Source organism: the organism of the source record quoted next, unplaced genomic scaffold, assembly GCF_019419815.1.
Source record: "Pyrus x bretschneideri cultivar Hongxiangsu unplaced genomic scaffold, Pyrus_bretschneideri_v1 Contig110, whole genome shotgun sequence".
NCBI classification, from domain to species: Eukaryota; Viridiplantae; Streptophyta; class Magnoliopsida; order Rosales; family Rosaceae; genus Pyrus; species Pyrus x bretschneideri.
Genome location: NW_025999403.1, coordinates 276443 through 295619, shown reverse-complemented (window position 1 = coordinate 295619; position 19177 = coordinate 276443). Strand labels below are relative to the sequence as shown.

At 36.7% G+C, this 19177-nt stretch overlaps 2 protein-coding genes across 9 annotated transcripts; one reads left to right on the top strand and one right to left on the bottom strand.

Moving 5' to 3' along the window:
• Positions 1-9022: 9022 nt before the first annotated feature.
• Positions 9023-12315, top strand: LOC103963375 (receptor-like protein EIX1). Its single transcript, XM_048577362.1, is given in 3 exon segments — positions 9023-9096; positions 9197-9854; positions 9856-12315. Coding segments are annotated over 3 exon segments (3066 nt in total). The 5' UTR covers positions 9023-9037; the 3' UTR covers positions 12205-12315.
• Positions 12316-13556: 1241 nt separating this feature from the next.
• Positions 13557-18853, bottom strand: LOC125468206. Of its 8 annotated transcripts, none has more exons than XR_007255719.1 (14): positions 18708-18853; positions 18064-18165; positions 17831-17902; positions 16970-17123; positions 16554-16606; positions 16137-16261; positions 15502-15824; positions 15195-15328; positions 14980-15029; positions 14762-14818; positions 14542-14593; positions 14366-14405; positions 14128-14278; positions 13557-14015 (listed from the first exon to the last, which is right to left on the bottom strand). XR_007255719.1 is itself a non-coding variant. In XM_048577369.1 (7 exons), the coding sequence occupies exons 1-6, from the start codon at positions 18673-18675 to the stop codon at positions 15735-15737; spliced, it is 552 nt and encodes a 183-aa protein (XP_048433326.1). In that variant the 5' UTR covers positions 18676-18690; the 3' UTR covers positions 15194-15328; positions 15502-15734. The 8 variants fall into 8 exon arrangements, 1 of the variants encoding a protein (XP_048433326.1); XR_007255720.1 differs by having other exon boundaries at positions 14167-14278; XR_007255718.1 differs by having other exon boundaries at positions 14204-14278; positions 18708-18852.
• Between the last annotated feature and the right edge of the window lie 324 nt (positions 18854-19177).

Below are 19177 nucleotides of genomic sequence, written 5' to 3'. Positions count from 1 at the left end.
ATGCTAAAAGAACAGCAAACAATTGTTAAGCTAATCTCTATAAAAAATAATAGAGTATCAAAATCAAAAATTTACATACCAAAACGTAGATAGATGAAGATTGAAAATTTGCTTACATCTCTATCATATCCCGCAGTTCCCTTTCAAAATTTTAAAAAAAAAGAACTCACAAATAAATCCAAATTTCAGATCATACCCAAAAAGAGAAAAAGAAGGTGAGAGATTTGATGATACATGCAACTGTTTTTCTGGATACATGATTTTCCATGGCAATTTTGTTAATCTGTTTGGGAAAATTGACTAATGAAGGCGGAAGAGCCTTTCGGAGTTAAAGAGAAAACAATTTTTTTTTTCTGTGAGAGTGAACATAAACCAATGAAAAAGAAACTGCAAGTTATTAGTGAGATAACTGTTCTTATTCATCTCTAAATGCTGGAGCTATGTGGATGATTAGTGTTGAACCTCCCACCAAACTCATATCGTGGAATCTTAGGAGGAGAAAACTGCCCACTACTACAGCAGTTTGTGACGATTATGCACGTTCGATCTCTTTTCTAATTTTTTTAATTTTCTTTTTTTATATTTACTGTAACTTTTATTTTGAACAATACTGTAACTTTTTTAATTCCAGTGTTTTTTTTTTTAATTTGTTTTTTACACATGTGGTAAAGAAGATTTTTTTATTTATTTTAAATTTGTGTTCTTAAATTGCCCACTACTGCGTATCAGTTTGTGAGGGTTGGTTAAGCACGTTCATGTTTTTCTTTCAAGTTTTTTGTTTTCATTCCAACATTATTTTAAATTTTCTTATGTTTAATTTTTACCGTAACTTTTTTAATTTAATTTGTGTTTTTCCATTAAAGTTTTCATATTTGTTTTTTTTTTTTTGTATTTATATTCGTTTTTTACATATATAGTAAAAAAATAATAATAATTTGTGTTTTTCGATAACTCACTAAGATTCAATGTCGAAGGAAGAAAGAGAAGTCAACTTCTAAATTTTGTCTAAAAATAATAATAATTTGTGTTTTTCGATAACTCACATATTTGGTGATTCTTCCAAGTGCTTTTGGAATCTAAAATCAATTTCACCAAAAACGCTTTCAGTCATTCTAAAAACACTTCTAGACGAGCCATAAGTTGAAAGTAGAAGTAGGAGTAGTCATGAAGTAAGCTTATCCCTTCCAATCCTACCATTTCTTTGGCGATTGGAATGTTCTTCATGATTAATACTTCTTTTGCCTTCCAAATTTCTTTCTTTGACATACATTGAATCTAGCGATTTTTCAATCCAATTCAATCATAGACATCAAGCGAGGCCTTGAAGTATTTGAGTTTGTAAACTTCAGTTTATATTGTGTTTATAGTTTAAGAACAGATTGAAATTGAAAAATCCATTTTACAAAATTATCATCTTGAAGCTTCACTGTAAGCATACCAAGTACCCCTTCAATTCTAACAATAGATTCCGCCATTTGAACAAGATTACATAGAATATCAATCCAGAAATTTATGTTGCAGACAAACAAGACTTGTTCTTGAACACCAAATACACTATCATAGATTCTTCGCTACTGGCTATCGGCCTTTTTCAATGAAACAACTGAATGAATACCAACAAATCTTGATCAAACAATGGCTATTGGCCTCTTATGCTCTCAAACAATGGCTATGGGCCCTTCAATTTTCTAACAATGGCTATGGGCCTTCAATCCTTCAGAAAAATAACAAACATTCGCCAACTAGAACATAACGCAAAACAGATGGTGTGCACTGTGAAATCACAAACAAAGAACCTGATACGAATGAAAATCTTGAACCCTTGAGCAGAAATCCCTGAGAACTTGCAGCTACCATCGAGCTTCAATCAATCAAGAAGACTTGCACATTGGAATTGAAACCAAGGATCGGCCGGCTCTGAAACCATGATTACAGCGCACAGAGAATTGAAGAAAAGCAGAAAACTTAGAGAGAATGAAAGAGAATTGCAGAGAGAGCAGAGGTTATGAGTTTCTGTATATTTCTTCGAATGAATACTTCAAGATTCTTACACACTTATATAGCTCAATGGTTGCCTTATCTCTTAAGCTACTAGTACTAACAGCTCTAACTAATTTTACCGCCAATTCTAACCAACTTGCAAATATACTAACTGCCGCACTTCAGCACCACCTTTTGTACCATACTACCCTTCTTATCCGTCAATACTGGTCAATACAAACTACAAGGACTTCACAACTAGATTTTCTTTAATTACCCTTTAATAAATAAATAAATTAAGTCGTTAGCAAATTAAAACTCTGAGTAAATTAGAGTCATTGGTGGACTGGCGGGGGTTGTGCAGGTGGTTAAGTTCATGGTGAAATTTTTAGTTGTGACGGGAACACGGGTGGTACACCACGCGTTTTTATGTAAGTGGTGAAAATTTTTATTTTTTAAGTTATTCACTTTTTAATACACATATCCCACCATTTATATAAAAACACGTATTGTACCACTCCGTGTAACAATCATACTGAAAATTTATTCATTTAGTCTATCATCTTTTCGAAAGTATTTTATTTAATCGCCAATTGGTCCTTTTGCGTCTTGGGATATATATATCAGATGAATTTTGGTTTTGGGATTCGAACTTGAGAGAAGTGTTGTTATAGTTTTCTAAGAAAGAAAACTGGAGAAGTAGAAAGACGAAGAGTGCCACCCGTGAAGCTAAAGAGTTGAGAAGAGGAGGAATACCCTTGACAAATTTTTAGTTGTGATGGGAACATAGGTGGTACATCACGTGTTTTTATGTAAGTGGTGGAAAATTTTATATTTTAGGTTATTGACATTTTAACATATATATTCTATCATTTATATAACGACACGTGGTGTACCACTCTATGTGACAATCACACTTAAAAATCTCCCGAATACCCTCATAGGCAACACGCGTATATCAAAATGAAATTATACAAACCAAGCAAGAGCAAAATCGGCAGCATACTCAATGAACAAAAAATCCCAACATTTTCAAAGCTTTTCACTTTTCAACGAAGTGGCAGAGAAGGGTCAAAATTTTTAAAAATAGAATCAAAAGGGAAAGGGGTGTGATATTCACACACACCCCATTTTACTTCTCACACATCTTTTTAATTTTCGGCTGTCGGATCAGATAAATTGAAGAAGATCAATGGACATAAATTATCGAAGGGTATGTGAGAAGTAAAATGGGGTGTGTGGATAGTACACCCCAAAGGAAAAATAGAAAATCCCAACATTCAATCTCCCAAAAAAAAAAAAAAAAAAAAAAAAAAAAAAAACTGACAAGTAAATGAGAAGAAAATACATAACAAGGTTGGTTGCATGGTCTTGTCCAAAAGCGTCTTCGGATCTGGAGTGCAAGGCTGTGAAACGCTCTGACTTTCAACGTCATCATACACACCTAAATCACAGTATACAAACTCTTTGTGCTAACCTATACTTCATGATCATGATCATAGTTGAAATGTACGCAATTTGACCGACTCAACTTAGTGTCTAATGTCTACTACACCATTGTTTCAAGGTAGTTTTATACTTGTGCAGCTGCATTTGCTCGTTTTAATCTTCCTTGAAAATAAATGTGTTGTTTCAATTTTAAAATTATTCTTAACAGCAAATTATAATTAACGGGTCAATAATCGTATTATCATAACATTGCTACATTCTACAATTGCATTTGTAACACGCGTACTGGCCATCCCTTTTCAAAAGCAATTGTTACTTGAAGTTATTAGATATGACTCGAGTGTTGTTAATTATACAGGTCGAACCTAGACAGATGGTCCTTGTTCACGCTGCAGGTGGAGTTGGATCCCATTTATGCCTGTGAACTAATGCCATTGGTGCCACTGTCATAGGAACCGTATCAACTCAAGAGAAGCCAGCTCAAGCCAAGGAGGATGGATGCCGCCATGTCATAATCTATAAGGAAGAGGACCTTGTCGCTCGTGTGAAAGAAATAACTTTCGATAATGGTGTTGATGTTGTCTATGATGGCGTAGGGGAGGATACATTTGAGGTATAAGTTTCACTTTTCTTATAATCTCCATAAGTGTGCCATGATTTACTCAAATGTTGCTGCATATATATGCTTGACCAACTCCAAAATTGTCGCAAGTGACTTCTAACTCAGTTGATTAAGGGAATTCGACATTATTTGATACGTAATATTTATTTTGGACTACGAATTCTTACCAATAGATATCGTTTTTAGGGATCGCTGGCAAGGTTGAAGACTCGTGGGCACATGGTGAGTTTGTTGGAAATGTGCCCTAAAACCAATCATATGATGATACTTTACGGACATTTCAAACTAATGTAGTTTAAATGTAAAGGGCAAAGATTATTGTTTGAGCCGTCTCATATAAATGTTATATGCTTAAACGATAAGTCCAAGGAATATGTGATTGGAAGAATGCGATCTAAAGAAGTTAGATTCATGAGACCATTCTTTCGTTGACACATCCTAAACGTTCCTGATCATAGGATTGTCAATTGGGCATTGACAGTCCGTTAAGATCAGTACGTGCTATGTCTTCTCTCAGGGAGAGTGACTAGTCTCGAGTCATTGGTGTGTGTGACATCAAGACAAGTACGTAGGTGCTCAATAGAGAATGAGTTCACTGAACACGATCAATGAAGAGTTCTCATATTCATGTCACATGAGAACTCATGGTTGGGATAATGCAAATTAGTCTTTTGACCTGAGGCATCACAGTTGTCTCGTGGTTAGGTCCTTAATCTTTGATTATGTCAAAGTCACTCCATCAGGAGGGTGTCCACGGCATAGTTGGGGTTAAGCCACTTAGCCATGGAGGCAAGTGAATGCGCAACAAGGGATCTCTAACCTTCAAACTGTTTGAGGGAGAATACTCTATGATATGATTAAGAATCTTTGGCCAAAGTATGAATGAGATTTAGGAATGTGTTCCAAATCACATTCAAGGTAATCATATAAGCACAAGACTCACATTGGATAGTAGACATGAATAAACTATCAAACCAAACAATGTGGTCAAGAGTATTGTATTAGAGAAAGACCGTATTGCATTTGTAATCCTAAAACTGAATAGGTTCTCCACCTCTTCTGATTAGCTTGGGTAACCATGACATGCTGCTAGGCGTCAACCATGGTTTGTGGAAGCCCTAAAAGTGTATTATCACTAACGGGAGAATTGAAAGTAAGTTTCAATTCACAATCGATTAGAAAGAGTTTTAATCGCCCACTGCCTCGCTAAAAGGAACCTAATGGATCGTTCACCGAGTAAGATAGAGTTTGAAGAAACAACGGAGATGAGTAAGAATAATTAAATGGTTTAATTATTTATCTAAGGCTAGGATTAATTAATATGTTAATTAATCAAACGAATAAGTTCGTTAAAGACCTCGGGTTAGTTTTGGGCCGCAAGGCCCAATGGGATTTGAATGTCAAGCCCATTAACTCAAGTTGTATGACAACTTGAATAAACAAAGGGCTTGAAAGCCCAATAAACCTATAGGCCGGCCATGTTAGAAGAATAGGGCTTTTGGTCCATTAGGTCACTTATTTGAAGGGACTATATAAAGGACTTTATAGCCTAAAATTCATTAAGGGTTATTTTTTGGGGAAAGGATGAGAACACAAGCTCTCCTTTCTCTCTAAAATTTCGGCCACCTTGGAGGGATCATCTAGCAATCAAACTCCTCCAAGGTCACTCATTTCTTCTTCATTATGCCTTGGTGATGAATCATTAGAGGTTCTCAATTTTGGGAACTTGGAGAAACCTTTTCATCCATCCAAATCCATGGATCTAAGATGCAAGGAATGAAGGCCCTCTCTTTGGGTGATTAGCCTTTGCTTATGCAAAGAGGAATCTACAAAGGTATTGATTTCTCAACTCACTTTGTTTTGAGTTGAGTCTTGATTCACCTATCTACTAGGCTTTGAAGTTCATGGGTTAAGTTTTGTTTTTGAGTGCATATAAACATGATTCTGCATTTTAATTGTTAATTGCATGTTGTTGATGTTGCTCAAATGAACTTGTTTTTCACAAATCTTCCTTCAGAGTTTTGGGTAGTCATCAGGCAAGCCAAATCCGGTTGCCTTACAAGTGAATTCAACACGCCATTTCTAATAATTTGCTTGATTAAGATTCCAATACTCTATTGAAAGAATTTAAGCTGGGTTTGTAAAGACTGATTGCATAAGCTCAACTCAATTGATGATGAGTGAGGTTTTGACTTCATTATATAGAGATTACAAGAAAAGTCTGTTACAGTATAAACGTATAATAGATTACAAGTGAATTCATATTACAAATATAAACTGATAGAGTCTAAGAAGAGATAGGAATGCGTTGGTTCTCTATCTGGTGAAGAGTCCTTGAGTTATCCAAACTATGACTTTGAGATAGGAATGCTTATATTGGCAGACCTGATTGACGGTGAAAACAATATCAGGTCTCGTGAAATGAAGATATTGGAGAGCACCGACTATACTTCAAAAATTAGTGCCATCTAACAAGGGTTCTCCGTCATATATACTCAACTTACGGCCAGTTGCAGCGGGAGTGGTGAGAGGCTTTTCATCAAACATTTTGGTCGTCTTTAGAAGGTCCATGATGTACTTGGATTGAGAAAGATACATGGCAATGGATGTCCGTATAATTTCCATTCCCAAAAAATAATGCAAAGGACCTAGATCCTTCGTAGAAAACTTTTGGCCAAGCTGTTGAATGAACCAAGATATATGTGATCGATTATTGCCCGTAACAAGGATGTAGTCGACATATATCAACAAGTAGATAACTGTGGATCCATTAAAAAAGGTGAACAGCGAAGAATCTGCTACTGAGGCCTGACACCCAAGTTCTTCAAGATGTTGGGAGAAACATTGAAACCAGGCACGAGGTGCTTGTTTCAAACCATATAATGATTTTTGCAGTCGACAAACATGTGATGGAAACTGAGGATCCACAAAACCTGAAGGTTGTCGTATATAAACTTCTTCTGCCAAAGAACCATGTAAGAAAGCATTCTGAACATCAAGTTGTCGGATAGGCCAATTGTAGTGAAGTGCAATGGAGAAAATGAGTCTGATTGTTGCATGAGTGACAACCGGTCTGAACGATTCGCTGTAATCTATACCTTCTTGCTAGTGAAAGCCATTTGCGACTAGTCGAGCCTTATATCGCTGTATGGAACCATCAGAATGCCGTTTGATCCGATATACCCATTTATTTGGAAGAACATTCATGGATAGAAGAAATAGAACCAAGGACCATGTGCTAGTATGCAAAAGAGCATTAAACTCTTCTACCATTGCCTGTCGCCATTCAAGATATTTGTTAGCCTATGTAAAACATGTAGGCTCAACCACAGCATTAGGGGTAGCAAACCAAATGAGATGAGGTTTCGCTAATGCTGGAGACTCATGTAGAGTATTGGAGTTGGATTCTAAGGAACTTTTTATTCTTCCTTCACTGTTGTTGTAGCACACATGATGCATTCATCCACACGCAGAAATGATGTACTGTCCCTATACTTCTGGGATTTCTTTTTTCTTCTTTCATGGCGTAAAACTTTGTTTCCGGGTTTTTTGTACATGCAATATATGCCCTTATTATGTTCTTTTCAGAGATTTAAACAGACCCCTGTTCTTAACCATTATGCTTAGGATGTCAAGCAACTACAGATCGATACATGTCAAGTCGATTTTATTTATTCTAGGAACAAAGTTGCTTCATCATGTATCATGTTTCAAGTTTGTAAACTTTGCATATATTGGCATCAATATGAATGCTTTGTGACAAAGAGTGCCTCTAAATAACATAGGAACATGATAACTCCGTCATCACCATTTTGCTTGCTCCACGAGCATTTCAAAGCTGCATAGCTTTGAAATAATAAACCTTGGTATATTCCATTTCTATCCCTTTCGTTACCAAGATTGCATTCTCAGAAATAATAAACCTATCCTCATCAGAAATAATATACCCAAGCCCTGTTGTTGGAGAAAATGATTCTGAAAAATTAGCCAATGCGCTCAAATTGTGGAAGCATCTCGGTATCATTCCTGAGAGTTTGTTATGTGCCGTGATGTATCTGGATTGGCCGTGAAATGGTATGGATTTTGTTTATGGTTTTACCAACTACACAAACTGAGTCGTTTTTGCTCTTATCTGTTGGAGTTTTATGGGTTGTCTTTCATATACAATGAATAGTGAAGGATCATTTACTCTCTACTTCTTAGCAGTAGCTGGATAGCCTTTCATATACAATTGGATCATGATAATGTTTTGAGGCATTTCAAATTATTCCACATGTAAATAGTTTTGAATTCAGAGTTTAGTCTTTCAATTTCAAGCTGGCATATGATCTTTAAGTATTATCATTCTAATTTTCTGAAGGTAAATAGAAAAATTGCATGGTGGTACGATTGTTGATCCAAAGCCACAAGAACTTCGTTGGTCTATTCTTTTTTGCATGTAAATAGAAGTCTGATCTTCTGTGTGTATACAAGCAACAGTATCATTTAAATGCTTTTAAAACCCGCAACATCGCGTGGGCAATTGTTGCTAGTTATAACCAAATGTATGAAATTGAAATGTTATAGAAATGTTGTACGAAGTTACAATTGGAGAGATTTTTCAATATGACCGGAACATGGGATGGTACATCACATGTCACTACATAAATGATAGAACATGGGATGAAAAATTTTTCGTTACAATTGTACCAAAATTTAAAGAAGTAAATTGTAATTTACCCTTTTTACTTTCACTTGCACATTTACCGGTTTGACGGCTAGCTTAGGTGGGCGTATTATATCCTAGTAAAAATATCACATCCATCAAAAAAATTAATTTTTCATCTATATTAATACAATGTATTTGAAGGAGCGACGATTCCCAATTCTAAGTGGGGTCTTAAATTAACTTGTGTCTCTATAGATGTGGACTAGCTAGTCCTAAATAGCCGCTTAGTTTAATCCATCTTATCATCTATGAAAATTTTGATGTGCACCGATTTGAAAATGCGGTCTCATGCCGTAGAGGATGGTTTAGAAAAGGTGAGGCTCCCTACTATATATAGGTAACACTACTCTGGATCCTTCATTGCTCATACACATCACCTGCTTCATACACTTGAACTTTATGGAGAGAACCATGAGAGTTGTTTTATTGCTAATCAGGTTTCTAGCCATTGCAACCATTACTTTCGGTATTGGTTTATGCAATGGAAATCCCAGTCGGCCTCCGCTTTGCAAAGAAAGCGAAAGACAGGCACTTCTGATGTTCAAGCAAGATCTCGAGGACCCTGCCAATCGGCTTGCGTCGTGGGTTGCAGAAGAAGATTCAGACTGTTGCAGTTGGACAGGAGTTGTCTGTGATCACATAACCGGCCACGTCCACGAGCTACACCTTAATAGTTCCGTCTCTGATTGGGAATTCAACTTTTGTTTCGGTGGTAAGATAAATCCTTCTTTGCTCAGTTTAAAGCATCTCAACTACTTGGACCTGAGTAACAATAATTTCAATGGAACACGAATTCCCAGTTTCTTTGGTTCTATGACAAGTTTAACACACCTTAATCTTGGATACTCAAGGTTTGGTGGAGTAATTCCTCATAAACTAGGAAATCTCTCCAGTCTACGCTATCTCAATGTCAGTAGTTTCTATTATTCCAATCGGAAGGTAGAGAACCTTCAGTGGATTTCTGGTCTTTCTCTGCTGAAACACTTGGACTTGAGTTTTGTAAATCTTAGCAAAGCATCTGACTGGTTGCAAGTTACAAACATGCTCCCTTCTTTGGTAGAGTTAGATATGTCCTATTGTCAACTTCATCAAATCACCCCCCCTACCCACCACAAATTTTACTTCCCTGGTCGTCCTTGATCTTTCTGGAAACAGTTTTAATTCTTTGATGCTGAGGTGGGTTTTCAGTCTTAAAAATCTAGTTTCTCTTCGTCTCAGTTTTTGTGGTTTCCAAGGTCCAATTCCTAGCATTTCACAGAATATCACATCTTTGAGGGAAATTGATTTGTCATCCAATTCTATTAGTCTTGATCCGATTCCCAATTCTATTCAAAATATGACCGGTCTTAAAGTCCTTAATCTTGAGGAGAACAACTTCAATTCTACCATACCTGAATGGTTGTATAGCTTGAACAATCTCGAGTCGTTACTTCTTTCTTACAATGAATTACGCGGTGAAATATCGAGTTCCATTGGAAACATGACATCCCTTGTCAATCTTCACTTGGATGGTAATCGGTTGGAAGGGAAAATACCAAATTCTTTGGGGCATCTTTGTAAGTTGAAAGTTCTTGATCTGTCAGAGAACTATTTCACGGTTCGAAGACCATCCGAAATCTTTGAAAGTTTGTCTAGATGTGGTCCAGATGGAATAAAATCGTTGTCGTTGAGGTATACTAATATATCAGGTCCCATTCCAATGTCACTAGGAAATCTATCAAGCTTGGAAAAATTGGACATATCTGGAAATCAGTTTAATGGAAGTTTCACTGAAGTTATTGGTCAACTCAAAATGCTAACGGAATTGGATATATCTTATAATTCGTTAGAAGGTGCAGTGTCGGAAGTTTCTTTTAGCAACCTTACAAAGTTGAAGCATTTCAGTGCAAAAGGAAACTCATTTACTCTGAAAACTAGTCGAGATTGGGTTCCTCCTTTTCAACTTGAAATTTTGCAGCTAGATTCCTGGCATTTGGGGCCTGAATGGCCGATGTGGTTGCGGACACAAACGCAATTAAAAGAACTAAGCTTGTCCGGTACACAAATTTCAAGTACTATTCCAACTTGGTTTTGGAACTTAACTTCCCAAGTAGAGTATTTGAATCTCTCTCACAATCAGTTGTATGGGCAGATTCAAAATATATTTGGTGCTAAATATTCAGTGGTTGATCTTAGTTCTAACCATTTCACTGGTGCATTGCCTACTGTTCCCACCTCATTCAATTGGCTAGATCTTTCCAATGCATCATTTTCTGGATCTGTTTTCCACTTCTTCTGTGATAGGCCGGATGAAACAAAGCGACTCTATGTTCTTCATCTCGGGTACAATTTTCTCACTGGAAAAGTACCCGATTGTTGGATGAGTTGGAAATACTTGAGCTTCCTACATTTAGAAAACAACAACCTAACTGGGAATGTCCCAATGTCCATGGGATACTTACGAGAGCTGGAATCACTGCACTTGCGCAATAATCACCTGTACGGAGAATTGCCACATTCCCTGCAGAACTGTACCTCGTTGTCAGTTGTTGACCTTAGTGAAAATGGGTTTTCCGGAAGCATACCAATATGGATAGGGAAAAGCCTTTCAGGGTTGCATGTTCTTAACCTTCGTTCAAATAAGTTTGAAGGAGATATTCCTAATGAAGTTTGTTATTTGAAAAGTCTCCAGATATTGGACCTTGCACATAACAAACTCTCAGGAATGATACCGAGATGCTTCCACAATTTGAGCGCCATGGCTAATGTGTTAGAATCATTTTCTCCAACAACACCTTGGTTTATTATTTCTGATGAGGTTCATACAGTTCTAGAGAATGCAATCTTGGTAACGAAAGGGATACAAATGGAATATAGCAAGATTCTGGGATTCGTAAAAGGCATTGACCTTTCATGCAACTTTATGTATGGAGATATCCCTGAAGAACTTACCGGCCTCCTCGCATTGCAGTCACTCAATTTATCGAATAATCGCTTCACTGGAAGAATTCCTTCAAAGATTGGTAATATGGCACAGTTAGAATCTCTCGATTTTTCCATGAACCAACTTGATGGTGAAATTCCTCCAAGCATGACGAATTTGACATTTCTGAGTCACTTAAACTTGGCCTACAACAATTTGACGGGACGAATTCCGGAAAGCACTCAACTGCAGAGCCTCGATCAGTCGAGCTTCGTCGGCAACGAACTATGCGGAGCTCCCCTCAACAAGAATTGCAGCACGAATGGGGTGATACCGCCGGCAACAGTTGAGCAAGACGGAGGAGGTGGATACCGTTTATTAGAAGATGGGTGGTTCTACGTGAGCTTAGGAGTTGGATTCTTCACGGGGTTTTGGATTGTGCTTGGTTCTTTGCTGGTAAACATGCCATGGAGCGTTCTTCTTTCACAGTTGTTGAATAGGATAGTGCTTAAAATGTATCATGTAATTGTTGAATATGTTTAGCTTTGTTTTGTACTCTGCGTAAGTTTGTTGGCATTTTCCTTGCTGTGACGAATATGCCAGTATGGTTGTGTTGTATGATTTTGTCAAATTTCGTCCTCTTGTTTCATTGTATTTTTCTTTCAGGTTTGGCTTTAGAGAGGTTAGGTTTCATGTCTCCCCTCCCTTGTATCATTTTTGTTTTTCATTTCTAGAGGGGTAAGGTTTATGTCCCCCTTTCTTACTCAATATTGTTTTTCTCCTTTTCTTGGCATTATGAGAGGTAAGGTTTATGTTCTCTCCTGATTAAGTGTAACTTATTTTTTTCGTTATCAATAAAATATCGCTCGTACCGTCGAGGTTTTCTTAAAAAATAAAATATAGAAAAAATTATCCCATATAAAATTAAAAGACTTGTTTTCTGAACAAGTAACTCTTAATTCAGCAAAAGTAAATTGAATGACAAGAGAAATGTGTGAAAATGGTTTAGGGATTAGTTACCTATTAATTAAGGGGTGTGATATCCACACATCCCATTTTACTTTTCACACACCTTTTTAATTTTCGGCCATCGGATCGGATGAATTGAAGACGATCAACGGACAAAAATTCTCAAGAGGTGTGTGAGAAGTAAAATAGGATGTGTGGATAACACACCCCATTAATTAATTATCAGCAAACTCACATTATTCACATTATTTCGTGGTTGTATTTTTAATTATTTTTCATTTACAATTTTACCTCTGGATCTTTCTTTTGTTCTCTCTTCTGTCTCCCCTTCTTCTTTGTAGTACTTATCTCTCTCTCTCTCTCTTCTTTGTACTAATTCACATGACACCTCTTGCTATTTTACGAGAAAACCCAATTGCTATGCAGCTTTGAAATGATTGTGGAGCAAGCAAAATGGTGACGATAGAGTTAGCATTTTCCTATGTTATTTAGAGGCACTCTCTGTCACAAAGCATTCGTATTGATGCCAATATACGCAAAGTTTACAAACTTGAAACATGAAGCAACTTTTCCTAGAATTTGTGGAAAAGAAGGGTGTATGTTTGTAACTTGCAACCAGACAGATGCTTTGCTAAGACTTAGAGAACTCAAGTCCAAGTGTTTCAGCAGAGAAAGACCAGAAATCCACCGAAGGTTTTCAACCTTCAGATTGTAATTACTGAGATTGAGATAGCATAGACTGGAGAGATTTCCCAGTTTATGAGGAATTACTCCATCAAATGATGAGAATGCAAGATTAAGGTGTGTTAAACTTGTCATAGAACCAAAGAAACTATGAATTTGTGTTCCATTGAAATCATTGTTACTCAAGTCCAAGAAGTTGAGATGCTTTAAACCGAACAAAGAAGGATTTATCTTACCACAGATAAGAGCAAAAACGACTTAGTTTGTATAGTTGGCAAAACCATAAACAAATTCCAGATACATCACCAGCAACATCATCAAGTTGCCGTGTCAACTTTATCTCCAGATCAGATTCAACTTTAAAACTATCTTTCTTTAATTTGTTCAGAGGATTAAATTAATGTTTGATAATGTTAGGAAGTTGAGAGGATTAAATTTTATGTGGAAAATTTGGCCAAAAACTCTGATGTATTCACACGATGGTGAATGCATGAAAACTCATGCAGAATAATTAATGCTTTGATTTTTCTTACTCAAAGATGATAAGAAGGATTGTAAGTAGCTAGTCCATCTGTAGGCCATCTGTAGAGTCATATTCACAACCCCACCAGGAACTGGGAACAGTCCTTCATACAAGTCGTGGCTAAGACTAAAGACCCTTCGTAGCTAGCTAGGATGCAACCACAATTAGTCCGTGCATTCTGAGACAACCACAATTAGCCACAGAATGATTGTCAGACCAGCAATAAGGATGCAAGCTATTTCAAGAAATGGACCTTCTCGAGTAAACAGAATGAATGTGAATCAACCTACAATATGCAAGCTATTTCAAGAAATGGAGCTTCAACATACTATATGTAGACAGAACCAGAACCAAGTCCAGACTCACTCGTAATAGGTCTCCTCATCCACAACACTATCCCAGCTTTCCCCTGTCGTGCTTTTTCCATATTTGTGCACCTTACTGCAAAGAGAAAGCAAGTTAACTTGTCAAAGAAAAACCAGAACAATAGATGCCAATGCAGTTCAGCAAGTTTATTTCCTTTCATACCCATTTCCAAAGTGCTCTTCTCCCCATGTCCTTGACCAACCTAGACATGAGAGAACAAAAACAGAGTTGCATCAGATTAAATTATTGAAAGAAAAAGTTCACTTCTGTTGTAACGAATCGACATTAGAATCAAGCAACCAAGTTATGAAATACGAATTTAAAATGTAACTATTTACCGTGTCTGAAATGAATCTGTGAAATCAAATAGTTAAACCCTAAAGAGCACCACTGCAAATAGCATAAGAAAATTGAAATTAACCCTAAAGAAATTGGGAGAGAAGAATATGGAAAGGGAATACCTTTCGGCCCTTTGAGTTATTGGAAAAAAACCCAACAGAGCAAAAGATAAAAATACAGGAGGAAAGAAAATAAATTTTCAACTTGTAAGATTCATACGGGAACAGATTGGCGGTCAAAAGCATTTCAAAACTCAGAGCCATCAAGCTTTTTGATCTGCATGGAAATTATTTATGAAGTTTGAGATTCTTGAAGACGCTTCAGACACATCGACATATTGAAAAAGCAATATTCAACAACCTAGTACCCATGCTCCATAGAAGGTTATAGAAAATATGAATGTCTGGACTCTGGAGTGAGAAAGTAAAAGGACTTACCGTGTACTTCATATCTTCTAAGTTTGTGTAGTCTACAATCCCTGTTGTTCCTACAAAAAAAGCATAGGACAAAAGCTAAGTCAATCGAAATTCCGATGTCTCATGAGCTAGGTCTTAGGATTAAACTATTGAACTAACACTATATGAAATAGTAGTGTATATCCCAAAAACAGTCTGAGATCTGGTTGATAATCGAAGAGTTCAAAGGGATTTACCTTTGGATTCTTCGGCTTTCAGATGGAGTTTGCTTATGTGTGGGAGAGAGAGGTGGAGCGGCTAGGGTTTGAGTATGGAAGAGATGAAAAATGGAGAGAGCACCTGTTTTGGCTGAAGCAACGGTTCACACAATCTGGACAAAAATGCAAATGTCTTAAAAGGGGAAATTATAAAAAGAAACCTTAGCAACTGAATTCAAAGAAACATTCTGACATTGTAAATAACATTTCACAGAGAAAAAAAAAATCCCTAAACTAATTACACTCGGATTACAATGTTATCATTTAACAATAGGAATTCCCATACCTTAGCAGAAGATCCTGCATCTGCAAAGGATCCTTTAAAACCTTTTTTCTTGAACAACCCCGCACTGCAACACTTCCAGGCAAGGTAAACCAACAGCACCCTCATGCTGAGCTCTCCTGTGCATATAGACCCCTTGTAAGTAATCTTAATCAGCCAGTTATCATGAATATACAACTTATATTAATTTTCTACAATATCCAACACACAAATATAACAGAAGAGGAAACTTTAACTTAAGCAGCACAAAATGATATCCTCTGCATTTCATTCCAAAATCCATCACTCTTATGTCTTTGCCTGCACAGTTTTTGCTCCAACATAGCCTGCCATGATGATAGCACTATCAATAATTAAGACATAAAGAAAAGGCTATCCTAGCTAGGTATTATCGTTGGAGTAAACCAACAGCACCATAAGTAAAGTAGCAGACCAAAGTTTTTTTTAGAGTTGATGCCTTAACATGTTTAAGTAGCGAAAAGATTACAACACATTGGATGTGTTAACAGATCCATAAGCTGATGACTCCCTCTCTGGTTTACCGGATCATTCTTAATGTATTCAACAATGCAGCAGCAACTAAAAGTCCTTGGAAAATGCCAAGCTACTATAAAGACATGACGAAAACTATATCTCACCTTACCCCCTTGTTGGCATAGACAGCATATCCGTCCTTCTTGTTCAGGGTGAATCATAATCCTGAACTCCATTATCATCATCGTCGAGAATGTCTTTGGCTTTTCTAGCAAGAACACCCCAAAACCTATGTTTGGATTCATTAACATTCTTCAATGACGTATACTCAAATCAGATACCGGAATCAGATACAACAAAACACACAAGTCACAAATGAAACAGCACAAAACACACAACCCAAAAATTAAATGAAGAATTCTTTATAACATGCATGTTGATATTACCACGAAAAATTCCACTTCATTATACATGCCTATTGTTTTCTCTGTCCAAATATGAAATTGCCATCATCTTTTTTGAAAGCACAAACCAAAATCACTTCTCAAAGGGATCATACACAGAAGAGAGTGGAAGCTTACCCAAAGCCAATTTCATGTTGTTCACTCCTTCTTCTTCTTTTGGACCCAACAATCTGTGGGTTCGATTGCAGCATAGTGATTTAGTTTAAAATTTCAACATTGATTATATATATATGTAGATAATCCTAAACACTTCAATTAAATCTCAAATTTCATAGAACACTTTCAATCTGACTAAACTACACAAAGGAAAAAACAAAGACAGAAAAATGTTCAAACCAATCTAGAAGCGAAAATGATCCCCCAACATCAGTAAATTAACAATAAAAATCTAAACCCATATACATTCACAGGAAAATCAAAACGCGCGAAAAAATTTTTGGATCACAAATTGTCAGGTACAAAAGGATAAATTACAAATCCAAAAGAAAAAAAATCACAAACAAACTAAAACTTCAAATCAGTGAAGACCGTACCTTGAAAAGGGATCACCGCTCTTGCCAACATCAGTGCTATCGCCGTCTCGACCCTCAACATGCTTCCGGCCGTACTCAATGACCTTGGTTGTGGAATTCTCCAGCAATTCTGGCAGAATTGGTTATGCCTGTTTGCTCGCCGCAAGGTTTTTTGCTGTGAATGAAGGAAAAATTTATAAGGTCAGAGACAAACATGATAGCCACGGAAAAGAGTGCGAAAGAGTGGTGCAAAAAGACTGGCCGAAAGTTTTTCATGACCGGCAAAACATACACCCAAGAGAAGCAAGTATAGTTATTAAGATTTAAACATGAAAGCATTAATCGCGAGGAAAAATTCATCATCAATATCAACTTAACGCTGAATCATAAAGAATTAAGAATCAAATGAAAGAGCCACAACTAAATCACATTCTAAGAACAGAAGGTTATATGAACGAACACAAACCAATTACAGAACTCACACTAATTGAACACAAATTTCAGCAAATACCCAGAATAAATAGCAATAACTTAACCATAACCCACACCCAAATCACAAAAAGCGGCAAATATAACCTCAATCCCACTTAAATCCAAACAACCAGATGACCCAATCTCTCAAATATCACCAACTAATGATCAAGGCAGCTACAAAACAGAAAACAAAAATGTGAGTTCTAATTGAATTCATTTACATATACCCTACACCATTAAGACTTAGTAATAAATTTATATTCCTGTATTCCATAAAGAAAAGAAACTCGTCATATAGAACAATTATAGGCACATAATGATTTGATAAGATAACACTTAAACTGTGCAAGACCTTGCTATTGCACCAGCATGGTAGCAAAGCGTAAATTATTTTAATCAGGTACATACCAATTGGTTGTGAATTTTCTGACTGCAGGTTGTTGAAATACCAGCCACAACAATCTTAACATCAACCTCGTCCTGCAAGGAAATGAAGTTAAACGTAAAACAGATCATTCTGGGAACACATGTAACCTAAAACATGTTATGCATTAAACTTGTGCTTCCAAGCGTATATTATATATGACTTGTCCTGGATGTTCTTCTTATATTAAAGAAACCATGATTATTGTTGCGTATACCTTAAGCTCTGATAGTAGCATAGATACAGCCCGATAAGCAGGGTCTTCTGTGCTTTGCACGATAAACGTAAACTCTAAGGGACCCCCATAGAGAGAAGTGACCTGTTTTCGTTAATTAAACAAAATAGTTCAGACCATATTGGAAGAAAACCTTGGATACAAATTCAACCTATTAAATCAGTTAGCAGAAGGATATTGAACACTTCACCAGATAAGACATCCTTACAGTGCAAATACAGAAATTTAGATATGTCCATCAAAGGAAAATATAGTTTAACTATGTTAATCTAACATCACAAAGATATTGAGTTTCCAAGTCTCAGACCCAATAGAGTGTGATTTGAACTTCTTATGAAGCAAAACCTAATTTTTCAACTTGAAAATAATACAAAAACATGATTGGCTTTGACCACTCTCATTCCAAATGGTCTAGCGTAGCCCCTGACTCAAGGGCTCACCAAATGGGTTTTCGATTTCTGTATGAAATTATAAGCCTAAGTAATGTTTGATGACATATTGAATCATCAAGAGCAGGATTCATATGTCCCCTTCCTTGCACAGAACCTAAATATGACTGACATGTTCTCAGCACGATTCACTAACATAATGCATAATGTGATCTATGAAATGCCGACAAGCAATACTTCGAATCGAAGAATTTCGCAATCCCAGAAGCCGAATTCAAATGCCGGCAAGCAATTGATCCCAGAAGCGACCCCAAATAACAAATTGAAACCCTCCCCCTCTATCTCTCCTCCTCTCTGTAAGCCGCATGCCTTCCCCTCACCAAATCCCACACTGAGCGGTCGATCCCACCGAATACAACCCTAACTTGTCCCAAACCCAAACTGACAACAATGCCCACCCAACTTTTACCCCCATCCGTGCAATGTTAACCCTAAACGGGCATTCCCGTCATTCGAAACAATGGCAGCTTCGTAAAAAAGCTGAAATATCCAAACCTACTGGTTTGGTACTGAACTCCTTTTATGAAAAGTGAGTATAAAGAAGAATTGAATTCAAAAATATGTTTGATGAACACTTAAAAACAGCTTATTTTCACAGTTTTGGATAAAAAAAAAACTGAAAAACGTGAAGTAGCAAAAACGAGTTT